The sequence below is a fragment of the Fusarium flagelliforme genome (assembly GCF_020744385.1).
Source record: "Fusarium flagelliforme strain FIESC 12 MPI-CAGE-AA-0113 chromosome Unknown B0J16scaffold_2, whole genome shotgun sequence".
NCBI lineage: Eukaryota > Fungi > Ascomycota > Sordariomycetes > Hypocreales > Nectriaceae > Fusarium > Fusarium flagelliforme.
This window is the reverse complement of record NW_025763504.1, coordinates 4482501-4499822: the sequence shown is the minus strand read 5'-3', so window position 1 is coordinate 4499822 and position 17322 is coordinate 4482501. Positions and strand designations below refer to the sequence as shown.

General features: G+C 48.5%; 7 protein-coding genes across 7 annotated transcripts; 2 read left to right on the top strand and 5 right to left on the bottom strand.

Annotated features, from left to right (window-relative positions):
• Positions 1-197: 197 nt before the first annotated feature.
• B0J16DRAFT_316868 (FtsJ-like methyltransferase-domain-containing protein) lies at positions 198-1504 on the bottom strand (the record flags this gene model as incomplete). The annotated part of the gene is made up of 7 exons (XM_046125338.1): positions 198-278; positions 341-502; positions 557-685; positions 735-1046; positions 1095-1157; positions 1192-1245; positions 1310-1504. 7 exons carry the CDS (start codon positions 1502-1504, stop codon positions 198-200), a joined length of 996 nt encoding a protein of 331 aa, XP_045987105.1.
• Positions 1505-1753: 249 nt separating this feature from the next.
• B0J16DRAFT_369339 (uncharacterized protein) lies at positions 1754-3906 on the bottom strand. Its single transcript, XM_046130269.1, has 3 exons — positions 3761-3906; positions 3417-3701; positions 1754-3363 (listed from the first exon to the last, which is right to left on the bottom strand). The coding sequence occupies exons 1-3, from the start codon at positions 3782-3784 to the stop codon at positions 2011-2013; spliced, it is 1662 nt and encodes a 553-aa protein (XP_045987104.1). The 5' UTR covers positions 3785-3906; the 3' UTR covers positions 1754-2010.
• A 193-nt stretch (positions 3907-4099) lies between these two features.
• On the top strand, positions 4100-5896 carry B0J16DRAFT_369338 (uncharacterized protein). The gene is made up of 4 exons (XM_046130268.1): positions 4100-4639; positions 4696-4796; positions 4847-5202; positions 5255-5896. Exons 1-4 carry the CDS (start codon positions 4292-4294, stop codon positions 5437-5439), a joined length of 990 nt encoding a protein of 329 aa, XP_045987103.1. The 5' UTR covers positions 4100-4291; the 3' UTR covers positions 5440-5896.
• Positions 5852-8125, bottom strand: B0J16DRAFT_73249 (guanine nucleotide-binding protein beta subunit-like protein). The gene is made up of 6 exons (XM_046134390.1): positions 8048-8125; positions 7595-7986; positions 7400-7437; positions 7214-7340; positions 6811-7128; positions 5852-6617 (listed from the first exon to the last, which is right to left on the bottom strand). The coding sequence occupies exons 2-6, from the start codon at positions 7634-7636 to the stop codon at positions 6192-6194; spliced, it is 951 nt and encodes a 316-aa protein (XP_045987102.1). The 5' UTR covers positions 7637-7986; positions 8048-8125; the 3' UTR covers positions 5852-6191.
• B0J16DRAFT_73265 (transcription factor TFIID complex subunit 8 C-term-domain-containing protein) lies at positions 8050-9636 on the bottom strand. The gene is made up of 3 exons (XM_046134391.1): positions 9178-9636; positions 8208-9123; positions 8050-8153 (listed from the first exon to the last, which is right to left on the bottom strand). The coding sequence occupies exons 1-2, from the start codon at positions 9431-9433 to the stop codon at positions 8456-8458; spliced, it is 924 nt and encodes a 307-aa protein (XP_045987101.1). The 5' UTR covers positions 9434-9636; the 3' UTR covers positions 8050-8153; positions 8208-8455.
• A 1691-nt stretch (positions 9637-11327) lies between these two features.
• On the top strand, positions 11328-14392 carry B0J16DRAFT_334646 (uncharacterized protein). Its single transcript, XM_046126974.1, has one exon. The coding sequence runs from the start codon at positions 11526-11528 to the stop codon at positions 14337-14339; it is 2814 nt and encodes a 937-aa protein (XP_045987100.1). The 5' UTR covers positions 11328-11525; the 3' UTR covers positions 14340-14392.
• On the bottom strand, positions 14393-16873 carry B0J16DRAFT_283053 (serine hydroxymethyltransferase-domain-containing protein). Its single transcript, XM_046123982.1, has 5 exons — positions 16427-16873; positions 16303-16359; positions 16150-16243; positions 15949-16086; positions 14393-15883 (listed from the first exon to the last, which is right to left on the bottom strand). The coding sequence occupies exons 1-5, from the start codon at positions 16544-16546 to the stop codon at positions 14736-14738; spliced, it is 1557 nt and encodes a 518-aa protein (XP_045987099.1). The 5' UTR covers positions 16547-16873; the 3' UTR covers positions 14393-14735.
• Between the last annotated feature and the right edge of the window lie 449 nt (positions 16874-17322).

Below are 17322 nucleotides of genomic sequence, written 5' to 3'. Positions count from 1 at the left end.
TGCATGGAATTGGCGTGCCTAGGTATCACAAAATTCTACAATGAACTTCTCGCGCATTGCTGCCGTCATGATGGTACTATCTCCCAAGTGACTGAAAACGGCCGTTCCAAAACATCATGTATCTTACAAAGACCAATGCAAATCTCCACTGCTCTGGTGTCTATTGATGCAACTGCTATATACCCGCTCTCATCCACCTAGTCTTTTACATCTGTTGGTGGCTCTATCGTGATATTGGACTTCCTCCGTAAGCCGATAAAGTATGCCTCTCGGCTCTCCTATATGAAAATTTAGCAAGCTGCGCATTTTAGAGCCATTATACCCAATTGGAAAGACGGACCTTTCTCGAAGAATCGGGCTTTTCTCTGAACACTTTGCTGAATAGGGTCTTCAACTTCTTTTCAAAGTCCTTGTCCTCAGACCCCTGGTAAAACTTGCAGACAAAGTGCCCCCCAGTTTTGAGAGTATCACTGGCAAACTGTAGGGCAGCAGCACATAGGTCCTAGTACATAAGTTATGCATGTTTTCCATAATCGTAGAGCAAGCCATATCTCACCATACTTCCAGCGTGGTCGCGAAAGGCGTTCCCACTCGTGTTCATCAACCTATGATATGGATTACTCAACGTGTTCACGTTAAAGCCGGTGGTTTGCTCCCAGGGTGCTGACATATCACTTAGAACAACCTGGATGAGCATTAGCGCAGGAAGCACATTGATGGATGGCTTAACAAACATCTACAAGACGCTTCTTTGCGGTTTCTGGTTCGGGGAGCGCTGCCTCGTCTTGGCTAGTATGGAATTCCATGTCGAGATAACTCGGCCGATCAATCGCAGCGATCTCATCTGGATCAGAACCGTCGCTCTCTTCGCTATTTTGCAACGGAGGCGGTCGCCGATGACTCTCGAGAATAAAGTTCTTGACCATTTCTTGCACATCTGGTGAAAGAAAGTCGCCTTGAAAAGTTGCTACACCGCGTGGCGGCTGGGCTGGGATGAGGTCGATACCTATAACCCTGCCGTTGGGTCTGGTTTTCTCCACGGCAACCTGACATTGTTAATCGAATCGAGATATAGAGAGATATCGAGGGTTTACCTGTGACCAGCTACCTGGTGCGTATCCCTGTTGATGGAATGAGTGAAGGAATTCTTGCATGGTCTTGCCTAAGAATTCAGCATAGCCCAATACTCACAAGGTCAACCACTGTCTGTCCATTTCCTTTGAATAGCTTGTATTTAGAGTCCATCTACTGGAAGAATTAGCCTTCCTATGAAGAAAGCATCTTCTTTGAAAAACATTAGAAAACGGACCTCGAGGAGCTTAAAGGCTGCCCGGCTTTTGAGCCCTTGAACTTTTGCACCGCGTGCGTAGAAATCACGACCCTGTCGCTGTTTCCAGCGAGAGCCAGATGACGACCATCGAATGGAAGATGCTACCGGTCGTTGCACCGAGAAAACTGAGCAGACCTCACGGCCTGTAATGTGTAATGCGAGTCGAGTATTCATTGTGAAGTTGAAAGTGCAGAGTGACGTTTCGGGTACCGTCAAAACTTTTCACCAACTTGGCCAAGTCATCGAGAAGCACGAAAGTGACATCAGCTATTGAAGATAGGTAGAGAACCCGATTGATAAAACAGAAGTGTATCTTGGTAAATAAATTTTCAGTGATTTTAGGCCGGAGAGTGCAAAAGTTGTTCAAGGTTAAAGACGAGTTGAAGGTGTTGGATCTTCTCGCAACAATTGTGCTAACCTATACCTGGACTGGCTGATAAGTGGCAGCGCAATCTCAAAACACATCGGATGTATCAGAAAACTCTGGATGTAGATTATGTTTTGAGGTCTGTAAAGACCCAATGTCATTGTAATTCCAATTTAAACAAAAACCATTGCGCCAATGCCTAACTCCTATCCCAATAGCACCGCTATGAAATCGATTATGTCAATGCCGTATACCACGCCATCCCATGCTATGTCCGTCCGTCCAGACTAATGTTACAAGTGCATAGTCCCTCTCAATGCAAGAAACTGGCACCGACTCCTCGCCTTTCCTTCTTCAACGGAGAGAAGGTAGATCCGCCAAATGCACTGCGAGCACCGCCCAGCTGGGTTTTCAGCCTACGGCCACCACCCATCTGCACCTTCAATGGTTTTGGCGCTGGTTCTTCTTCATCGTCGTCGAATAGAGTCTTGTTACCACCACCAAGCACCTTTCGCTTCTTCTTTCGCCCATCCGTGTCATCAGCGCCATGCTTCAACAATGCGGGAACAGGGTTAGACTTCAAAAGCCCGGGCATCTTCTTAGGCTTCTCAGAAGGCTCCTCCACCGTCTCGCCAGCGTCAGCTTCCTCGCTCACCATAGCAAGTTTGCCAGAAGCCTTTGTTGCCTTGGCCTTCCTCTTCGCCTGTACAGGCATGTTCTTCTTGGTTGTGGGCGCATCATCCAGAACCTTTCTTGGCCTACCTCGTGCCTTTTGAGCCTTCGGTTCTTCCACCTCTTCAGCGCTGACATGATCATCGGCCTGCCCATCTGATGCCGAAGCTTCCTCTACTGGCTCAATGGACAGTGAGTCTCCAGTCTCTGCGACTTCCTCCTCTTCAAGTGCTGCAGGCTCCGGTGATTTGGTGGATTTGCCGGTTGGTGAATGAAGCTCACTCGGCTCGTCCGAAAGGTTGTCTGATAGATTCTTAGAACGGTTCAAAAATGGCGTGATGGAGAACGTGGACTTCTCCATCAAGGCTCGTTCGGCGCCTCGTTTCTTCAATGGGCGCCGAAGAGTGGCTTCGTCTGGTCCAGGAGTTCCGATGCTAATATCTTCCAGGCTTATATCCTGAGCTCGTCTTTTTCCTATCGGCTGTTCCTTGGAGAGGGCATGCTTCTTATTCGATTTGTTGTTCGCCACGATTTTGTGGGCTTCCTCCAATTCGGCACGGCAAGACTCAAGCTCTGCTCGTGTGTCCTTCAGATCGGTCTGTGTCTTCTTCAACTTGCTTCTTATATCTTCAACACGCTCCTCTGCCTGTTCTTTTTCTCCACGGACTTCCCGTAGCTCCCTGTTGTGTTCTTTCTTGAGCCTCTCCAATTCTCTCTTGGCTTCTTCAAACTTTTCCTTCCACTCGTCGTTGTCTTGACTCTTTGACTGAATGCGCTGTTTTGATTTCTTCTCGTTTTCTAGCTCGACTTCGACTGAGCTGAGTTGGCGTTCAAGATCCTGCTTCTGGGCAACAACGGCGCGATGATTTTCGAGCTGCGATTGAAGATGCTCAAGCTCGGGTTGGATCTGATCAAGTTTACGACTGAGAGCCAGTTTCTCTTGCAAGACTTTGTTTGAGTCTTGTCTGAATTCGTTTAATGAGTCGATTTCGGTCTTGTATTTGTCAGACCAGTGTTTGTTAAACATCTGCGATCACGTCCACTTACTTTGAGATCCTCTAATGCATTGCCCTGTTTTTTAAGTTGTGTATCCTGAGTCTTGAGCTTTGACTTGGCTGTTTTGAGCTCAGACTGAGTGTCGTTACTCTGTTTGGAGAGCTGCTTGACAAGAGCATCCCTCTGGACTAGTCTGTCTTTGAGCGAAGCGTTCTCATCGCGCAGCGTCAACAATCGGAGTTTCAGTAAACGAGCTTCCTCGTCGCGGCCTGTCAGATCCATCTGATGCACATCACTTTGGTGCTTCATTTCAAGCTCGCTAATTCTAGCTGTGCGCTGTGAGGTTACAGTCAGTATCGTGCTAATGTCAACCATGTCATAACGCGCATAGCTACCTCGCTGGACCTGGCCTTCTTCATGGCGGATGTAAAAGTGCTTGATCGAATCAAAAATAAGGGGACTAAAAACAGAACTGAGGTTTTGATATATGCAAAACGTCCCTCATATGAACGGGTTGATAACAAAGTGGGATGAATTAACGGATATTGGGAAACCAGCCGAAGTCTGTGTTTTGCTACCGCCGGGTACTCCCAGGCAGTAGCAGTAAACAATATGCTGTATTGGGACTAGCGTCAGAACTGCCGTTAGCTCTTCCACGTGATAAGATAGCCATAGGTCTCACCCAATGACGCTGCCACCCCCCACCAGGATGTAGCAGTTGAATAGCTGACTAAGGCTTTTTGGATCAGAGGCCACCTCAGCTTCAGTTCGATAGCTCCAGCTTCCTGTGTACAGTAAAAGGTGTAGGTAGCAAGTAAAGGTAGCTTCGACAGCCACCTCGCACTTCTTTTGCAACCGAATTTCTTGGCCAATTGGCCTCTTTTTATCTCTCTGATCGACAATCTGCGAATTGTTCTTCTGTCACAATGCGCTTCCTCCATTCGCTCCTCTCCTTCGCCCTGCTTGCGACAGGTGTCGTGGCCGCTAAGAAGTCCTCGGCCGAGCGATTCAACGAATTCCACGCCAAACAAACCTCGACGCCTGTCAAGCTCAAGGACTCCACGTACAAGTCTTTGACATCCACCCCTCGAGACTACAGTGTCGCTGTTCTCCTCACTGCTGCCGATGCACGATTTTCCTGTCAATTATGCCGCGAGTTTCAGCCCGAATGGGACCTGCTGGGCAAGAGTTGGAATAAAGGCGACAAGGCTGCTGAGTCCCGATTGATTTTTGGCACGCTTGATTTCGTTGACGGCAGAGATACCTTCATGTCGGTATGTTAATACGAGAGATCCCGAAATGTGGCTTGGTCGCTGACTTGAAGTAACAGCTTGGTCTCTCAACTGCTCCTGTTTTGCTCCTGTTCCATCCTACCGTCGGTCCTCATGCTTCGACCAAGAAGGAGCCTGATCGCTATGACTTTAACACTGGGTGAGTGGTATGTGAACGTGATGAGAACAGCAATGGACTGACACACCCAGACCCGCATCCGCCGAACGAGTTCAGTCCTGGCTCGCTCGCTCCCTTCCTGACCGACCTCATCCCAGCGTCAAGCGGCCTGTCAACTACGTAGGCTGGATAGTCTCCATCACCGCTGTGCTTGGAGTTCTTACCGCAGCTGTTGTTGCTTGGCCCTACGTGTCTCCCGTCCTTCAGAGCCGCAACCTCTGGGCTGCCATCTCCCTTATGGTTATCCTCTTGTTCATCAGTGGTCACATGTTTAATCACATCCGCAAGGTCCCCTATGTCACTGGTGATGGACGAGGTGGAATCAACTATATCGTCCCTGGCTTCCAGCAGCAACTCGGTCTTGAGACTCAAATTGTGGCGGCCCTTTGTATGTGTTACCGTTCTCTCAAATTGCGTACTATGCTAACCAGCCTTTCTAGACGGTACATTGTCATTCTGTGTCATCACTCTCGCTATCAAGGTCCCACGAATTGCTGATGCTAAGACCCAACAAGTCGCTGTTATCGCTTTCGGTGGCATTCTGTTCCTTGTCTACAGCTTCTTGTTGAGCGTATTCCGTGTCAAGAACGGCGGATATCCATTTTCCCTGCCGCCTTTCATGTAAAGGACTCAAAATTAAGGGAGCAGCGACTGTTATGGGCACGCACATGGCTCGCCGTGCCGTAATGAGTGTCGCCATCTTTAGGTGAAATTTCCACAATTGAGCCAGGAGGGAAAACAAAAGCATTTCAGGTTATGTAGAGACAATTGGGAAAATAGAATAACCAGTTGTCCATTGCCAATCAACGGCTCAAGTATCGGCACCAAATAGTCGCCCTCATAATGCTCTGTCCAATCACAAATGCCATGCATCGAATAGGGCCCTGGTCGAGTCATACAATACCAGATCTCCAGTGAAGTGTGTCTGATATCCCGAATTGTGAAAGGATTGTCCAACTTTCTGTTGGGTCATGATCGTAGATTACAATATAGTGATGTTCAACCTCGTAAAACATGACTTGCCTATGCTATATCGTATCATTCAGATGCATATGCTACTGGAACTCAGATTCATCACAAGCACGTTTGGGACTGGGCAGCGGCATTAGATCAGGCAAACGTTGAGACATCACTGGAAGTTATAACATAATTTGAAAACTCGAGTTCTTTATTGGAGAACAAAAGGATGAATCCCGGTAATTTCAGGGGCTGCCTATAACCAGCAAATGCGTTATGCCCTCGTCAGATTTGTAGTCGCCCCCCTTCCTTTGCATCAATAAAGACCAAACGAGGAAGCCAACCTATTGACGCCCCACCAATGATCTACCTTCTTCCGCTCGCCTTCGTCACCACGCCTCTTTTTTAAGGATGGGCAAACTATGCCCTCGACATGACACCCCAGGCACGGATGATGTTGTCAGTGTAACCAGCGAACAGAGTCTGGCCATCAGCAGACCAAGCCAAGCTGACACACTCGGGCTCTCGGCTCTTCTTGCCGACAGCGGGGAACTCAGGCTTGAGCTCATCAACCTTGCTCTTCTTCTCGAGATCGAAGATGATGATGCTGCTGGCAGTAGCAGCGCACAGCCAGTATCGGTTAGGGGAGAAGACAAGAGCGTGGATCTCGTCGTTGGCGTTGAGGGAGTAGAGGTGCTTGGACTCGTTAAGATCCCAGAGCATGGTGGTACCGTCCTTACCACCGGAGGCGCAGAGGGAGCCGTCGGGGGAGATGGTGACGGTGTTGATGTAGCCGGTGTGACCAATGTGGTCAGTCTGGAGCTTGCAGGTGGAGAGCTCCCAAACCTAAACAGGATGTTAGAATCTTGTCAAATGCATGCATTTCTGTAGACATAAAAAGGCTGTGGTAAATTGAAAAATCAGGGCAATGGTGAATAGTGGTCTCATGGCCTGCGTAAACAGGCTCTGAAGTAGCAAATACTTGGGTTGCAAACATCATGTAAAAATTGGCAAGGAGAGAATGGTAGTATGTACTGACCTTGACAAGCTTGTCCCAGCCAGCGGAGACGATGACGGGGTTCTGGGGGTTAGGGCTGAAGCGGACGCAAGAAGCCCACTCGGTGTGGCCCTTGTCGGTGATGGTGTACTTGCAGTCACCGAGGGTGTTCCAGAGCTTGATGGTTCGGTCGCGAGAACCGGAAACGATCTGGCGGTTGTCGGCGGAGAAGCTGACGGAGAGGACGTCGTTGGTGTGGCCGACGAATCGTCGAGTGGTGGTACCGGTAGCAAGCTCCCAGAGACGCAGAGTCTTGTCCCAAGAGGCAGACAGAGCGTAGGCACCGTCGGAGGAGATAACCTGTTTCCAACAATCAGCCGAATTCTTGATTCCTTCTGCCCGCCGGAGCGTTGTCGTTTCAAGGCGGGGCACTGGGTGAACGTACACAGTCCGAGACGATGTGGGAGTGGCCGTGAAGAGATCGCTTGGGGTAACCGTACTGGGTCTCATCGCGGGTGAGGTTCCAGATGATCAGGGTCTTGTCTCGGGAAGCAGACAGGAGCATGTTGGGGCTGGTGAACTGTTAGTTGCATGACCTTGAGGAGCTGCGGTTTTGCAATCTTTGACGTACTTCTCCATGGAGGTAGCCAGGCTGGTGACCCAGCCATTCTGTTAACAGTCAGCCTTCAATCCTAGATGTCCAAGATCCCATTTCCTTTGACGATGCCGACTCAGCATCTCGTTATGAAGCGGGTCATGGCCGACGACACAGTCGCGACACAACAGTCGACATCGATGAAAACAGGGTTGATGGGGTTCGACGTACGTGGCCCTCGAGGGTTCCCTTCAAGATCAATTGTTCGGCCATGCTTGCGGTGACGAGGCGATGCAGAGGATCAAGGTGCGTGAAGGGGAAGAAAGAGAGAAATCAAAGGCTGTTCAGCAAAACCTAGGCCGAGTCGGATGGGAAGGCGGTTGCGAATCGTACCTGCCTCTTTTTCTTTTTTTTCTGTGGGATTAGGGCCTTGAATGAACTCCGCTTTGGAATTAGCGGGGTGCGAGCGGCCGGCGAGGTACGTATCAATTTTCAGGTTCGGGTGTGATTTTTCGGTCGCGTGGCGTTTGATCGATCGTGGCGTAGAGATGTGGCTGGTGGGCTTCGGGGTGTTGAACATTGTCTGTGATATGTATTTGCAAATGCGATGAGCCAGTCACCGTCTGTAGGGAGTTGTCAGTACGGTATAACCTTTTGGAGTCAATGTCGTCGATATTTCAGTACAATTATAAGATGCATGGAATTAGATTGATCGTCATGGATAGAACGGTGTTTACAGGTCAAGATGATCTATATGCACAAGCAAGATCAGTCTGCCAATCAACCTGAACTGTCAACCATTCAAGTCAGTAATTTTCCCAAGACATCATAGGGGTATACGCACGTTCAGTCGCATTGCATGCATTCTTAACTCAGAACAAAGCCGTACATGCATGTGGGTTTGGGATGATATTCCCATTGTGCTCGATTCGCTCTCGGTCGCTTATTCTACATCAGTATTTGTTCTATCCTCATTCCAAACCTCAGGAAGAAGACCAATCAGAAAGAAAAACAGTCCAGTAACGCCTTACGCCATCCGATCAGTACCATTATGCGAGTATTGGGGTATCATGTTGGCCATCTTCTCCTTCCTCATGACGCCTTTTTGCTTGCCAAAGCAGCTGAGCGCTTGCCAGCTCTTGGGACTTCCTTTCGTGAGAAGAGCGCTTCTCCATTGACAATCATGCTGTGGTCCGCGATCTCCATCTGATCCGTGTTCTCCCCTCTGCCTTCAGTTGCCATGAACCGTTTCATTGTGGATTCCCAAAGCCGAAATCTCTCTTTTCCATGTGTATCACGTTCCACCAAGTTTTTTACTTCTTTCTGTTTTCGCATCTTGGATGCTCGTACTAGCCGCCTGAGAGCGTCCTCGCCCTGCTGAGCTGTTCTGGCTGCCTCTTCGCGTATCTTCTTTGAATCCCGGATGCTGGTATCCTCTTGGGGAGTGAATTTGTACGTATGTTTGCTGGGGAACTCAGGGAAAGAAGACGGGACGTAATCTTTCTCGTCTTTGTCAGGCTGCCCACTTAGTTCCTCGCCCAGAAGCGGTAACGTCGTGTATGCGTCGAGGTCTTCGGGCAACACATCAACGTAACCGGGAAACGCTTGTGCTTTGGGAACAGGTGGGTTCAAGTGTGGTTTCAGTGATGAGACACTAACGTTGTGCCGTCGTAACGCATGTTCGAAGTCGGTAGGTATAGGGTGCTCACGTCGAGCGGCCAAAGCGAGAGTTTTGGCAGCTTCAATCATACCTTCCAAGTCTGATATAGGTAAGTAATCAAGCGCTGCTTATGCAGAATCGAGGCGTAACTCACATGTCTCCACCATCCCTGTGAAACTTTCCATCGCCTCGGGGCTTGCTCCCTGAAACCCGTCGTGATTGAGGACCATCGCGATCGAGCGTTGAAGACCTGTTCTGGCTTGATAGTGCGGATTCGGTACCAGAGAAGCGATCGAACTGATCTCGTCGTCCTCCAGTCGTATCAACTCATTTTCAGATTCTTCTAGCCGGGGGCGCTTCAGGTCGGGCTGTTGCTCATCGACGGGCGATAAACTTCGCTTGGGCGTCATTGTGAAGAGGTTCGCAAGCGTGTGCTTCGCGACGCGATGCAGGCGAAAGAATCAAGACAAAACCCGCTGATTTCCCATCGATAGCTGTGTGTTCAAGGCGCCTAGCAATTGTATCGTAGTGGTAATCGGCAATGCATGCGATAGGTATAAGTGCTTAGGGAGAGTAAATTTGTTATGAATGAATTAGTGAGGCTGAAGGCACGTTCGCGCATGTTGTCGCTAAGAGCTGTAGCAAGGTGCTAAGCTTCGCTGGTAGCGCCTGGAGAAACTCCGGCTTATTCGTCAATATTCAATGAGGTCCACCCGCCGCTAAGAGCGTAAGAGATGAAATAACTTGGTCACCTTAAGTGAGTTTAGCAAAGCGCTTAGACTACTTTATTTTGACGCCCTGAATCTTAGAGGACAATCCTTCTGTTACCCACCCCAGATACCTCCCTGTTTCTATTATAATCAAGGAATTATCATGATATGTAGGTATGTTGGATATAATAACGGAGCTGAAGTGAAATCTTGAATCGAGAGGATTATATACCAGTCATTACTGAAGGAACGTGGATTGTTAATTGTTCATTGTTTATTGAACTACCGAATCATGTGCACTTATGAGTTTCATATTAGGTTGTATACTCTTCACTAACCAAGATGACGCATTTAGAAGATAGCCTTTTTTGTCTTAAATTGATTGTGCTACTGCTTTATGTTTCATAGTCTTACTGTCTTGGGTTTATACTCACGTCATGGAAATCATCTAGGCCGGTATATCATTTTGATATCTTGTGATCAAGGGTCCAAAAGCATTCCTAGTATCGACATAGAACACAGGTACGTAAGAAGGATTAACAATGGATGGCAGGTAGGTACTGACAATAAACGAACAAGATACCTTAGTACCTAGGTGAACCAACGGTTGTGTTTAGAGTTACAATCAACAAATTCTGACACGTCATCTTGACATGGTGTTTTTATCTTATTTTAAGAGAAATTACCTACGATATATTAATGTACTGAAACTTTCAAACTGCGTCACCAAACTTCTGCTATATTATGTGCCGTGCAACATTATTGCCAGTGCAGGCAATCAAGAAGGTTCTAGACCGATAGATCGGCAGAGGCCTGGCCTCCATGCTAGCCCAAGTACTTGCTTATACCGCTTAGTTCCTCACCCAACAGACCCATTCCCAGTAAGTCATGATGGGTTTCAATCACGTACTGTATTGTACAGTACTTTTCTTTATGCATGTCGCTGCATGTGTAGGCACTAGGTACTAAGGTTTACGTACATATCAGGACGACCACTTTGACCGACAGTTTGAAGCAGGTCGGTAAAATCCGGATTCAACATTACGGATACTGTTGATGATTAGGTACCTTCAGTTACTGTATCGTCTGGTTGCAGGGTTTCCAGCTCTAGGTTACTTAGGTACTGTACTTGGTCAATATCACTCGAGCATCCATGTCCAGCAGGCGTAGCTTCTGCTGCCTGATGATCTTGATCTGTTCTGTCATGTTGCCCTAACTCACTCGGCGTGTACATTTATTACCTAGTGTCAGATACTGTAGGTACCTTCAGATGTAAACATCCAAAATATCACTTCCGCATACTGCATTATCACAGACAGCAACACGGGTCATTTAAAACCAGTTATTCTAGCAGGCAACGGATGTTTCCTTCACGCTTATCCATCTACATCAATCATTCCAAAACTTGGCCTACCCTGCAGATCGGAATTCAACTCCAGCGGCATCAGAATGGGGTTGACGTATCCGTACAGTACCGGACTTAGACAACCTTGAGACAAGACCCTGATCGTCTTACCCCCCTGCCCTAACTGAGGTACCTAAAACCCTCAATATCAAAGTTAGTCCCACCCGTCGCAAAGAAGGGCGGGCTGTTTGATGCTTTGCTTTGCTTTGATCTGATTTGATCTGTTCTGCTCTGCTATACATAACTTAGTAGATTGAAAGCTGGACTTTCACGGTTCATCTTCTCAAAGCACCCACTTACCTGTCTGCCAGTCTATCTATTTACCTTTCTATATCTATCCTATATTACTCGATTGTCACACTATACTTTCACGCATTGTTCTTCATCATGTTCGCTTTCGACCAAGCTGCATTGCCGCAGATCACAACACGCAAAGCACTCATTGCAGTGGATTTCCAACACGATTTCATCTCCCAAGACGGTGCCCTGCATGTCAATGAACCGGAAGGATTTGTTGAGCGAACTGTCAAACTATCAGAGGCATTCCGAAGTGTAGGCGACGTCGTTTGGGTTCAGTCCCAATTCAGCGAAACTCGGCATTCACCAGAGGAAGATATTGTTATCAGCGACAAAGCGCCCAAATCATCACAAAGTTCTTCACGAGGCCGGTCAACTGTTCCAGACAAGGTCGTTGAAGTTGTTGGCCCGCCAGACAAGGAGGCTTTCCTCAGTCATCAAGATGCTGTATGCGTCAAAGCTGACACCCCGGGCTGTCAGATAGCATCGGCTGTTCAAGACTCGATACAAAAGACAGACGCAAAGCTGTTCAAGTCTCACTACTCGGCCTTCCAGTCAACCCATCTACTGCGTGTCTTGAGAGCCAAAATGGTCATGGAGCTTTTCATCTGTGGATCCTTGACCAATGTTGGCGTATATGCTACAGCTCTGGATGCTGCAGGACATGGCATGGCTATAACCATCGTCGACGACTGCTGCGGCTATCGTACCGAGTCTAGGAAGAGTGCGGCGATAGCATCCATAATAGAACTCACCGGATGTGAAATTGCTTCATACGATGAGGTTATGGAGGTCATCCAACCGAAACCGAAACCGAAATCGAAATCGAAACCAACAAAGTCTCGAGGTGCCCAACCGCCCGCCTCATCATCAGGTTTGGAAAAACCACGAGCTGCCAAGTCAGATTCCAACAAAGCGAATGATCGCAAGAAGAGCACCACGCCGGATTTTGTTAAAAATATGACAGGTCTGCGGCTGGCTTCGGATTCACCAAGTCCCGCGAACTCATCAACCCAATCTGAGGTAAAGGGGCTGCCGAAAAGCACAACTGAAGATCGTGACGCAAAAGACAACAAAAAAGCAAAAATCACAGAGCCTGATGGCATAAATCAGGCTACAACTGGCGAGACAGCTGATGGGACACTGGCCAAAGATTCATCTACAGCTGAAGTCAAAACCAAGAATGTAGCCGAAGGCAAAACAGATCAAGAGATCCCGCAGCAGAGGACCGAAGAAGCATCTATCAGCAATCTGCAGCCTTCAAAGAGCTCTAGCATAGACAATGTTCAAGCTGTTGACGCAAAAGCTTCAGCAGATAAAAGACCAAGCGAGTCGAAGCCAGATTCAACGGCGGCCCAGAACGACACCAAGCAAGAAGAACACACCGATGAGACAGTGGCACCAACAGATGAATTGCAAGCAACTAAAAAGGTCAAGAAGCCAATGACGAGCCATGACAATAGCTTCCAACAGAAAGGTCTTTGTGAGGGAGATACCGACATTATCGAGAATGTCCTGCCTGATTCTTTACTCGACGGCATCTTCAACAAGCTGCGTGACGAGGTTCAATGGCAGCGCATGTCCCACCAAGGAGGGCAGGTCCCACGACTCGTCGCCGTACAGGGCGAGATTAGTCCAGACGATAGCATCCCAGTCTACCGTCATCCATCCGATGAATCCCCACCACTGCTGCCATTTTCCCCGACCGTTCAGGTCATCAGGACTGAGACGGAGAAACACTTAGGTCATCCCCTGAACCATGTGCTGATTCAGTATTACCGGGATGGCAACGATTACATTTCCGAGCATAGTGACAAGACCCTGGATATCGTCAAGGGATCTTATATCGCCAATGTGAGTCTAGGCGCCGAACGGACCTTCACTTTCAGGACAAAGAGGAAGGACAAAGACCCGGCTCAAGAAGGAGCTGCGTCGCCAGCAGACTCAAAGAGAACGATCCAGCGCGCCAAACTCCCGCACAATTCTTTATGTCGACTAGGCTTACGCAGCAACATGAAGTGGCTGCACGCTATTCGCCAAGATAAACGATTAAAGAAAGAAAAATCCGAGGCTGAACTGGCCTATGAGGGAGGCCGCATATCTCTAACGTTCCGACATATTGGAACATTCCTGAACCGCGAGGAGACTCTTATCTGGGGCCAAGGAGCCAAAGCCAAGATCAGAGAAGATGCTCACCCGGTCATTAACGGCGAATCTCCCGAAGCCATCGAGATGCTGAAAGCTTTCGGAACAGAAAATCATGCTACAGAGTTCGACTGGGATGCGTACTATGGCAAGGGCTTCGATGTGCTGCATATGAGCAACGCACCTCGTTTCTTTGCCTGCCGCGACCCAATTGTCAACATGCGTATAGCTTTAATGTTGGCCGAATTCGGCGTAAATTACGCAAGAGGCAGTATAACGACAGGATCTGAGTCGCTGAACTCCGACAACCTCGTGGTCAAGTTTTCAGACAAGGACAAATCTATCGTTCAAGGTGATTTTGCTCTCATGGTGTATCTGGATGCCCGCTACGGCATTGGCAAGCCAGGCAGTACTCCACAAGCTTCTAGAGATCTTGCTATCCGACTCACTCGCTTCCAGCGTGCCATGACCTTGTTAGATACCTGGCGCAACCTGCCCAAGATCGAGGACAGTGGCAAGCGGGATCTCAAGTCTCTTAGACAGGAACTTGAAGCTTGGGATGGTTTCGCGGAAGAAGATGGACACCTTTTTATGGCCGGTGTAGAGATGACGCTGCCTGACTTTGCAATTTGGCCAGTCCTCCACAGCATGGTAGAAGAAACAGGCCTTGATGCTTTGGATGGATTGAAGAATCTCCGAGAGTATTACAAAATGATAGGGGAAAGGCCAAGCACAAAGAAAGTCCTTGGCAAGGAGTAGAAGACGATTCTTGATAGCTCATAATAGACCTTCGGATGTATTAGGGTATGAGATATAATTCTTTTATTTCCAGCAATGTAGTGGTATTGCTATGCTGGCGACCAATATCTATTTCGTGTCAATTATTCAATTTCCATGAACTGAGAGCTTCCACAGTCACAAATGTCATATTAGGAAACAGTAGAATACAAATGAGCCATGGCGAGGGATGCGATGAAGTGGGGAATAAGATGGGTATGTACAATGATATGTGCTATACGCAACTCTCCCCGAGCGACGTATCATAGGTAGATCCAGCTAAAGCATTGTTTGTGCTGTTCCCCCGCCATGGGCCGGATGGTTCGATTCGGTGTATTGACCCAAACGCCTTTGAACCAACTGATTACCAGCTGAGCGTTATTGCGACGTGCTCCATGGCAGAGGGTATGTGCCTACCCAATCCTCAACCTCACTTCGCAGCTGAACGATTTCGGATTGTGTCTCCCCGTCGCCGAGGTGCTCTAGGAATACCTTGATTTTACCGGGGCTCTTGTCGCCCTTCTCCTCAGCCACCTTTCGGGCAGCCTTATCAATACGGGCAGCGATAGTGACGGCGCGATCAACAACGTCGGCAACACGAACAAAGTCGTCCTCATTAAAGCCGCGAGTGGTCATGGCAGGTGTACCCATACGAAGGCCACCAGGAACCAGTGCTGAACGGTCTCCAGGGACCGTATTCTTGTTGGCGGCAACACCAACTAATTCCAGTACGCGCTCTACTCGGCCACCGTCAATGCCTTGAGGTTTCAGGTCGGCTAGGACCAAGTGGTTGTCTGTTCCTCCACTAACAAGCTTATAACCTAAGCCCCCCTTTCCTTTGGGCTCACTCAATCGTTTCGCAAACGCTTTGGCATTCTTTAGTACTTGAGTCTGATATGCTTGGAACTCGGGAGTTTGGGCCTGCTTGAGAGCCACGGCGAGAGCTGTGATGGTATGGTTGTGGGGACCGCCTTGGTGACCAGGGAAGACGGAGTTGTTAATCGGGCCTTCGAGGTCGTATAAGATATCCTCTTTTGTTTTGGGATGCTGTTTTCGAACGCCTTTCCTGTAGAAGATCATGGCACCCCGAGGTCCTCGTAAGCTCTTGTGGCTAGTCGTGGTTACAATATCTGCATGTGCAAAAGGTCCAGGTATAACCTTAGCTGCAACTAAGCCCGAGATATGAGCAATATCGGCAAGAAGGTAGGCGTTAACCTTGTCACAGATCTCTCGCATGCGCTGATAGTCAATAAGACGGCTATATGCACTTGCGCCAGCAACGATAATCTTGGGTCTGTATATGCTTGCCATCTCCTCCAGCTTATCATAATCGATGTATCCAGTAGTTTCGTTTAATCGGTATGGTAGAGTTTCGAAGTACTTTGAGATGGCTGAAATCTTTTTGGTCGGTGTTTGGTAACCATGAGATAGGTGACCACCATGTGGTAGGTCTAGGCCCATCAAACGATCATGTGTGTTGAGTAAAGCGGAATAAACGTAGAGATTGGCGGGTGCACCAGACAAAGCTGAGGAAGACAATCAGCATCATTGTGTGACCTAGAAAGTGCGGACTCTGTTTTTATTTACCAACCTTGAACATTGACCCCCCATTGCTTTGGGTCAAGGCCGAACGATTCCAAAGCGCGATGTTGGCAAAGTCTTTCGGATTGATCAATGAATTCGTTTCCACCATAGTACCGAGCGCCTGGATATCCTTCCGAGTATTTGTCTGTGAAGCTTGTTAGCATTCCGAGTTGCTGTAGATGCATCTGCCTTGACCGTTAAAGCTCACTTTGCATCACACTACCAAGTGCATCGAGCACAGCCTGGGAGGTAAAGTTCTCGGAAGGAATCAGGTTTATGAAGTGTTTCTGTCGGTTTTTCTCCTGCCCAGTTGATCAATAAAAGAGTCCTGCGACGAAATCCCATTATCAAGGTAACTAACCTTCTCGATAATGTCGAAGACGGCGGGGTCAGCTTTGTTCAGGTGGGCTGAGAGAGCCTGTGAGAGAAGACGCAATTCGTTAGACCGCAGACTTATTGTGTAAATCCAATTGAACAAAACGAACCTGTTGTTGATCCTCCAGGGTTAAAGATGAAGCCCGACGAGTACATGTTGCGGATACAACGACTGGCTTCGCAATGCTGCGCAAGACACGCGAGGTGCCTCTCACGCCTGTGAGAGACATGGCGGAGTGTAGCTGGCGGATGGAAGGCAAATCGACAATAACGGCGGAGGAGGAAGAAGAAGAAGAGTGGCTGTTGAAGTATTCACCAAAGACTAAACACGAATTGTCGATGTAATTGTGACTGTCCAACGGCGCGTTCGCTCAGGACGTCATTGATACGATGCGATGGTATGGGCTTATTTAGTGCCGACGAGGTAGCGGAGATGGAGGTGGAGGAAGTCCGGGCAGGGCCGAGACTCGAATGATGCCCGGGCATGGGCTCCATGCCTACCTAGGTTCCCTTCAGGCCAACAGCCAGTACCTGTGTAGAATGTACCTACCTGCTGGGCTCCCCTGTTGCTGCTGTGCTCAGCGCTTGATATGTCCAGAGCACCTGCTGTTTACGCAACAGCTCCAGTGGGCCTGGGATACGCATGGAAACACAGTACTATCGAACCAAGTACTGTACATCTCGATAACGGCATCCATCCATCAGATGAACCCAACCTAAATCCAACCCTTGTGGTTACCATCAAGTCTTAGCCACAAATATTGCTGTGGCGGTGATTCAGATATAAAAAGAATGAAACGATCCTCCTCTTATTCCCTTCCCTTTTCCCTTCTTTATCAACTAAATTGGGCGTGATGTGACCGCTAAGACAGCAAATTGGTTCATCCGCTTCGGCGGGAGCATGCTGAGATGCCCTGGCACAAACTCACCACTAATGAGGGGCCAATATGAAGGAATCTGATCCAACTTTAGTTGATCTTAACCTTGTCTTCTATCACTATCTTTT

Coding starts and splice junctions, on each gene's coding strand:
- B0J16DRAFT_369338 (XM_046130268.1), top strand. CDS start 4,292: ATGCGCTTCCTCCATTCGCTCCTCTCCTTCGCCCTGCTTGCGACAGGT. Junction 4,797..4,846: donor CGCTATGACTTTAACACTGG/GTGAGTGGTATG, acceptor TGACACACCCAG/ACCCGCATCCGCCGAACGAG. Junction 5,203..5,254: donor TCAAATTGTGGCGGCCCTTT/GTATGTGTTACC, acceptor CAGCCTTTCTAG/ACGGTACATTGTCATTCTGT.
- B0J16DRAFT_73249 (XM_046134390.1), bottom strand. CDS start 7,636: ATGGCCGAACAATTGATCTTGAAGGGAACCCTCGAGGGCCAC. Junction 7,341..7,399: donor CTGGCTACCTCCATGGAGAA/GTACGTCAAAGA, acceptor ACAGTTCACCAG/CCCCAACATGCTCCTGTCTG. Junction 7,129..7,213: donor CCCACATCGTCTCGGACTGT/GTACGTTCACCC, acceptor TGTTGGAAACAG/GTTATCTCCTCCGACGGTGC.
- B0J16DRAFT_73265 (XM_046134391.1), bottom strand. CDS start 9,433: ATGACGCCCAAGCGAAGTTTATCGCCCGTCGATGAGCAACAGCCCGAC. Junction 9,124..9,177: donor CACAGGGATGGTGGAGACAT/GTGAGTTACGCC, acceptor TACCTATATCAG/ACTTGGAAGGTATGATTGAA.
- B0J16DRAFT_283053 (XM_046123982.1), bottom strand. CDS start 16,546: ATGTCTCTCACAGGCGTGAGAGGCACCTCGCGTGTCTTGCGCAGCATT. Junction 16,360..16,426: donor CCCTGGAGGATCAACAACAG/GTTCGTTTTGTT, acceptor CTTCTCTCACAG/GCTCTCTCAGCCCACCTGAA. Junction 16,244..16,302: donor TCTTCGACATTATCGAGAAG/GTTAGTTACCTT, acceptor TCAACTGGGCAG/GAGAAAAACCGACAGAAACA.
- B0J16DRAFT_334646 (XM_046126974.1), top strand. CDS start 11,526: ATGTTCGCTTTCGACCAAGCTGCATTGCCGCAGATCACAACACGCAAA.
- B0J16DRAFT_369339 (XM_046130269.1), bottom strand. CDS start 3,784: ATGAAGAAGGCCAGGTCCAGCGAG. Junction 3,702..3,760: donor AGAAGGCCAGGTCCAGCGAG/GTAGCTATGCGC, acceptor GTAACCTCACAG/CGCACAGCTAGAATTAGCGA. Junction 3,364..3,416: donor ATGCATTAGAGGATCTCAAA/GTAAGTGGACGT, acceptor GACAAATACAAG/ACCGAAATCGACTCATTAAA.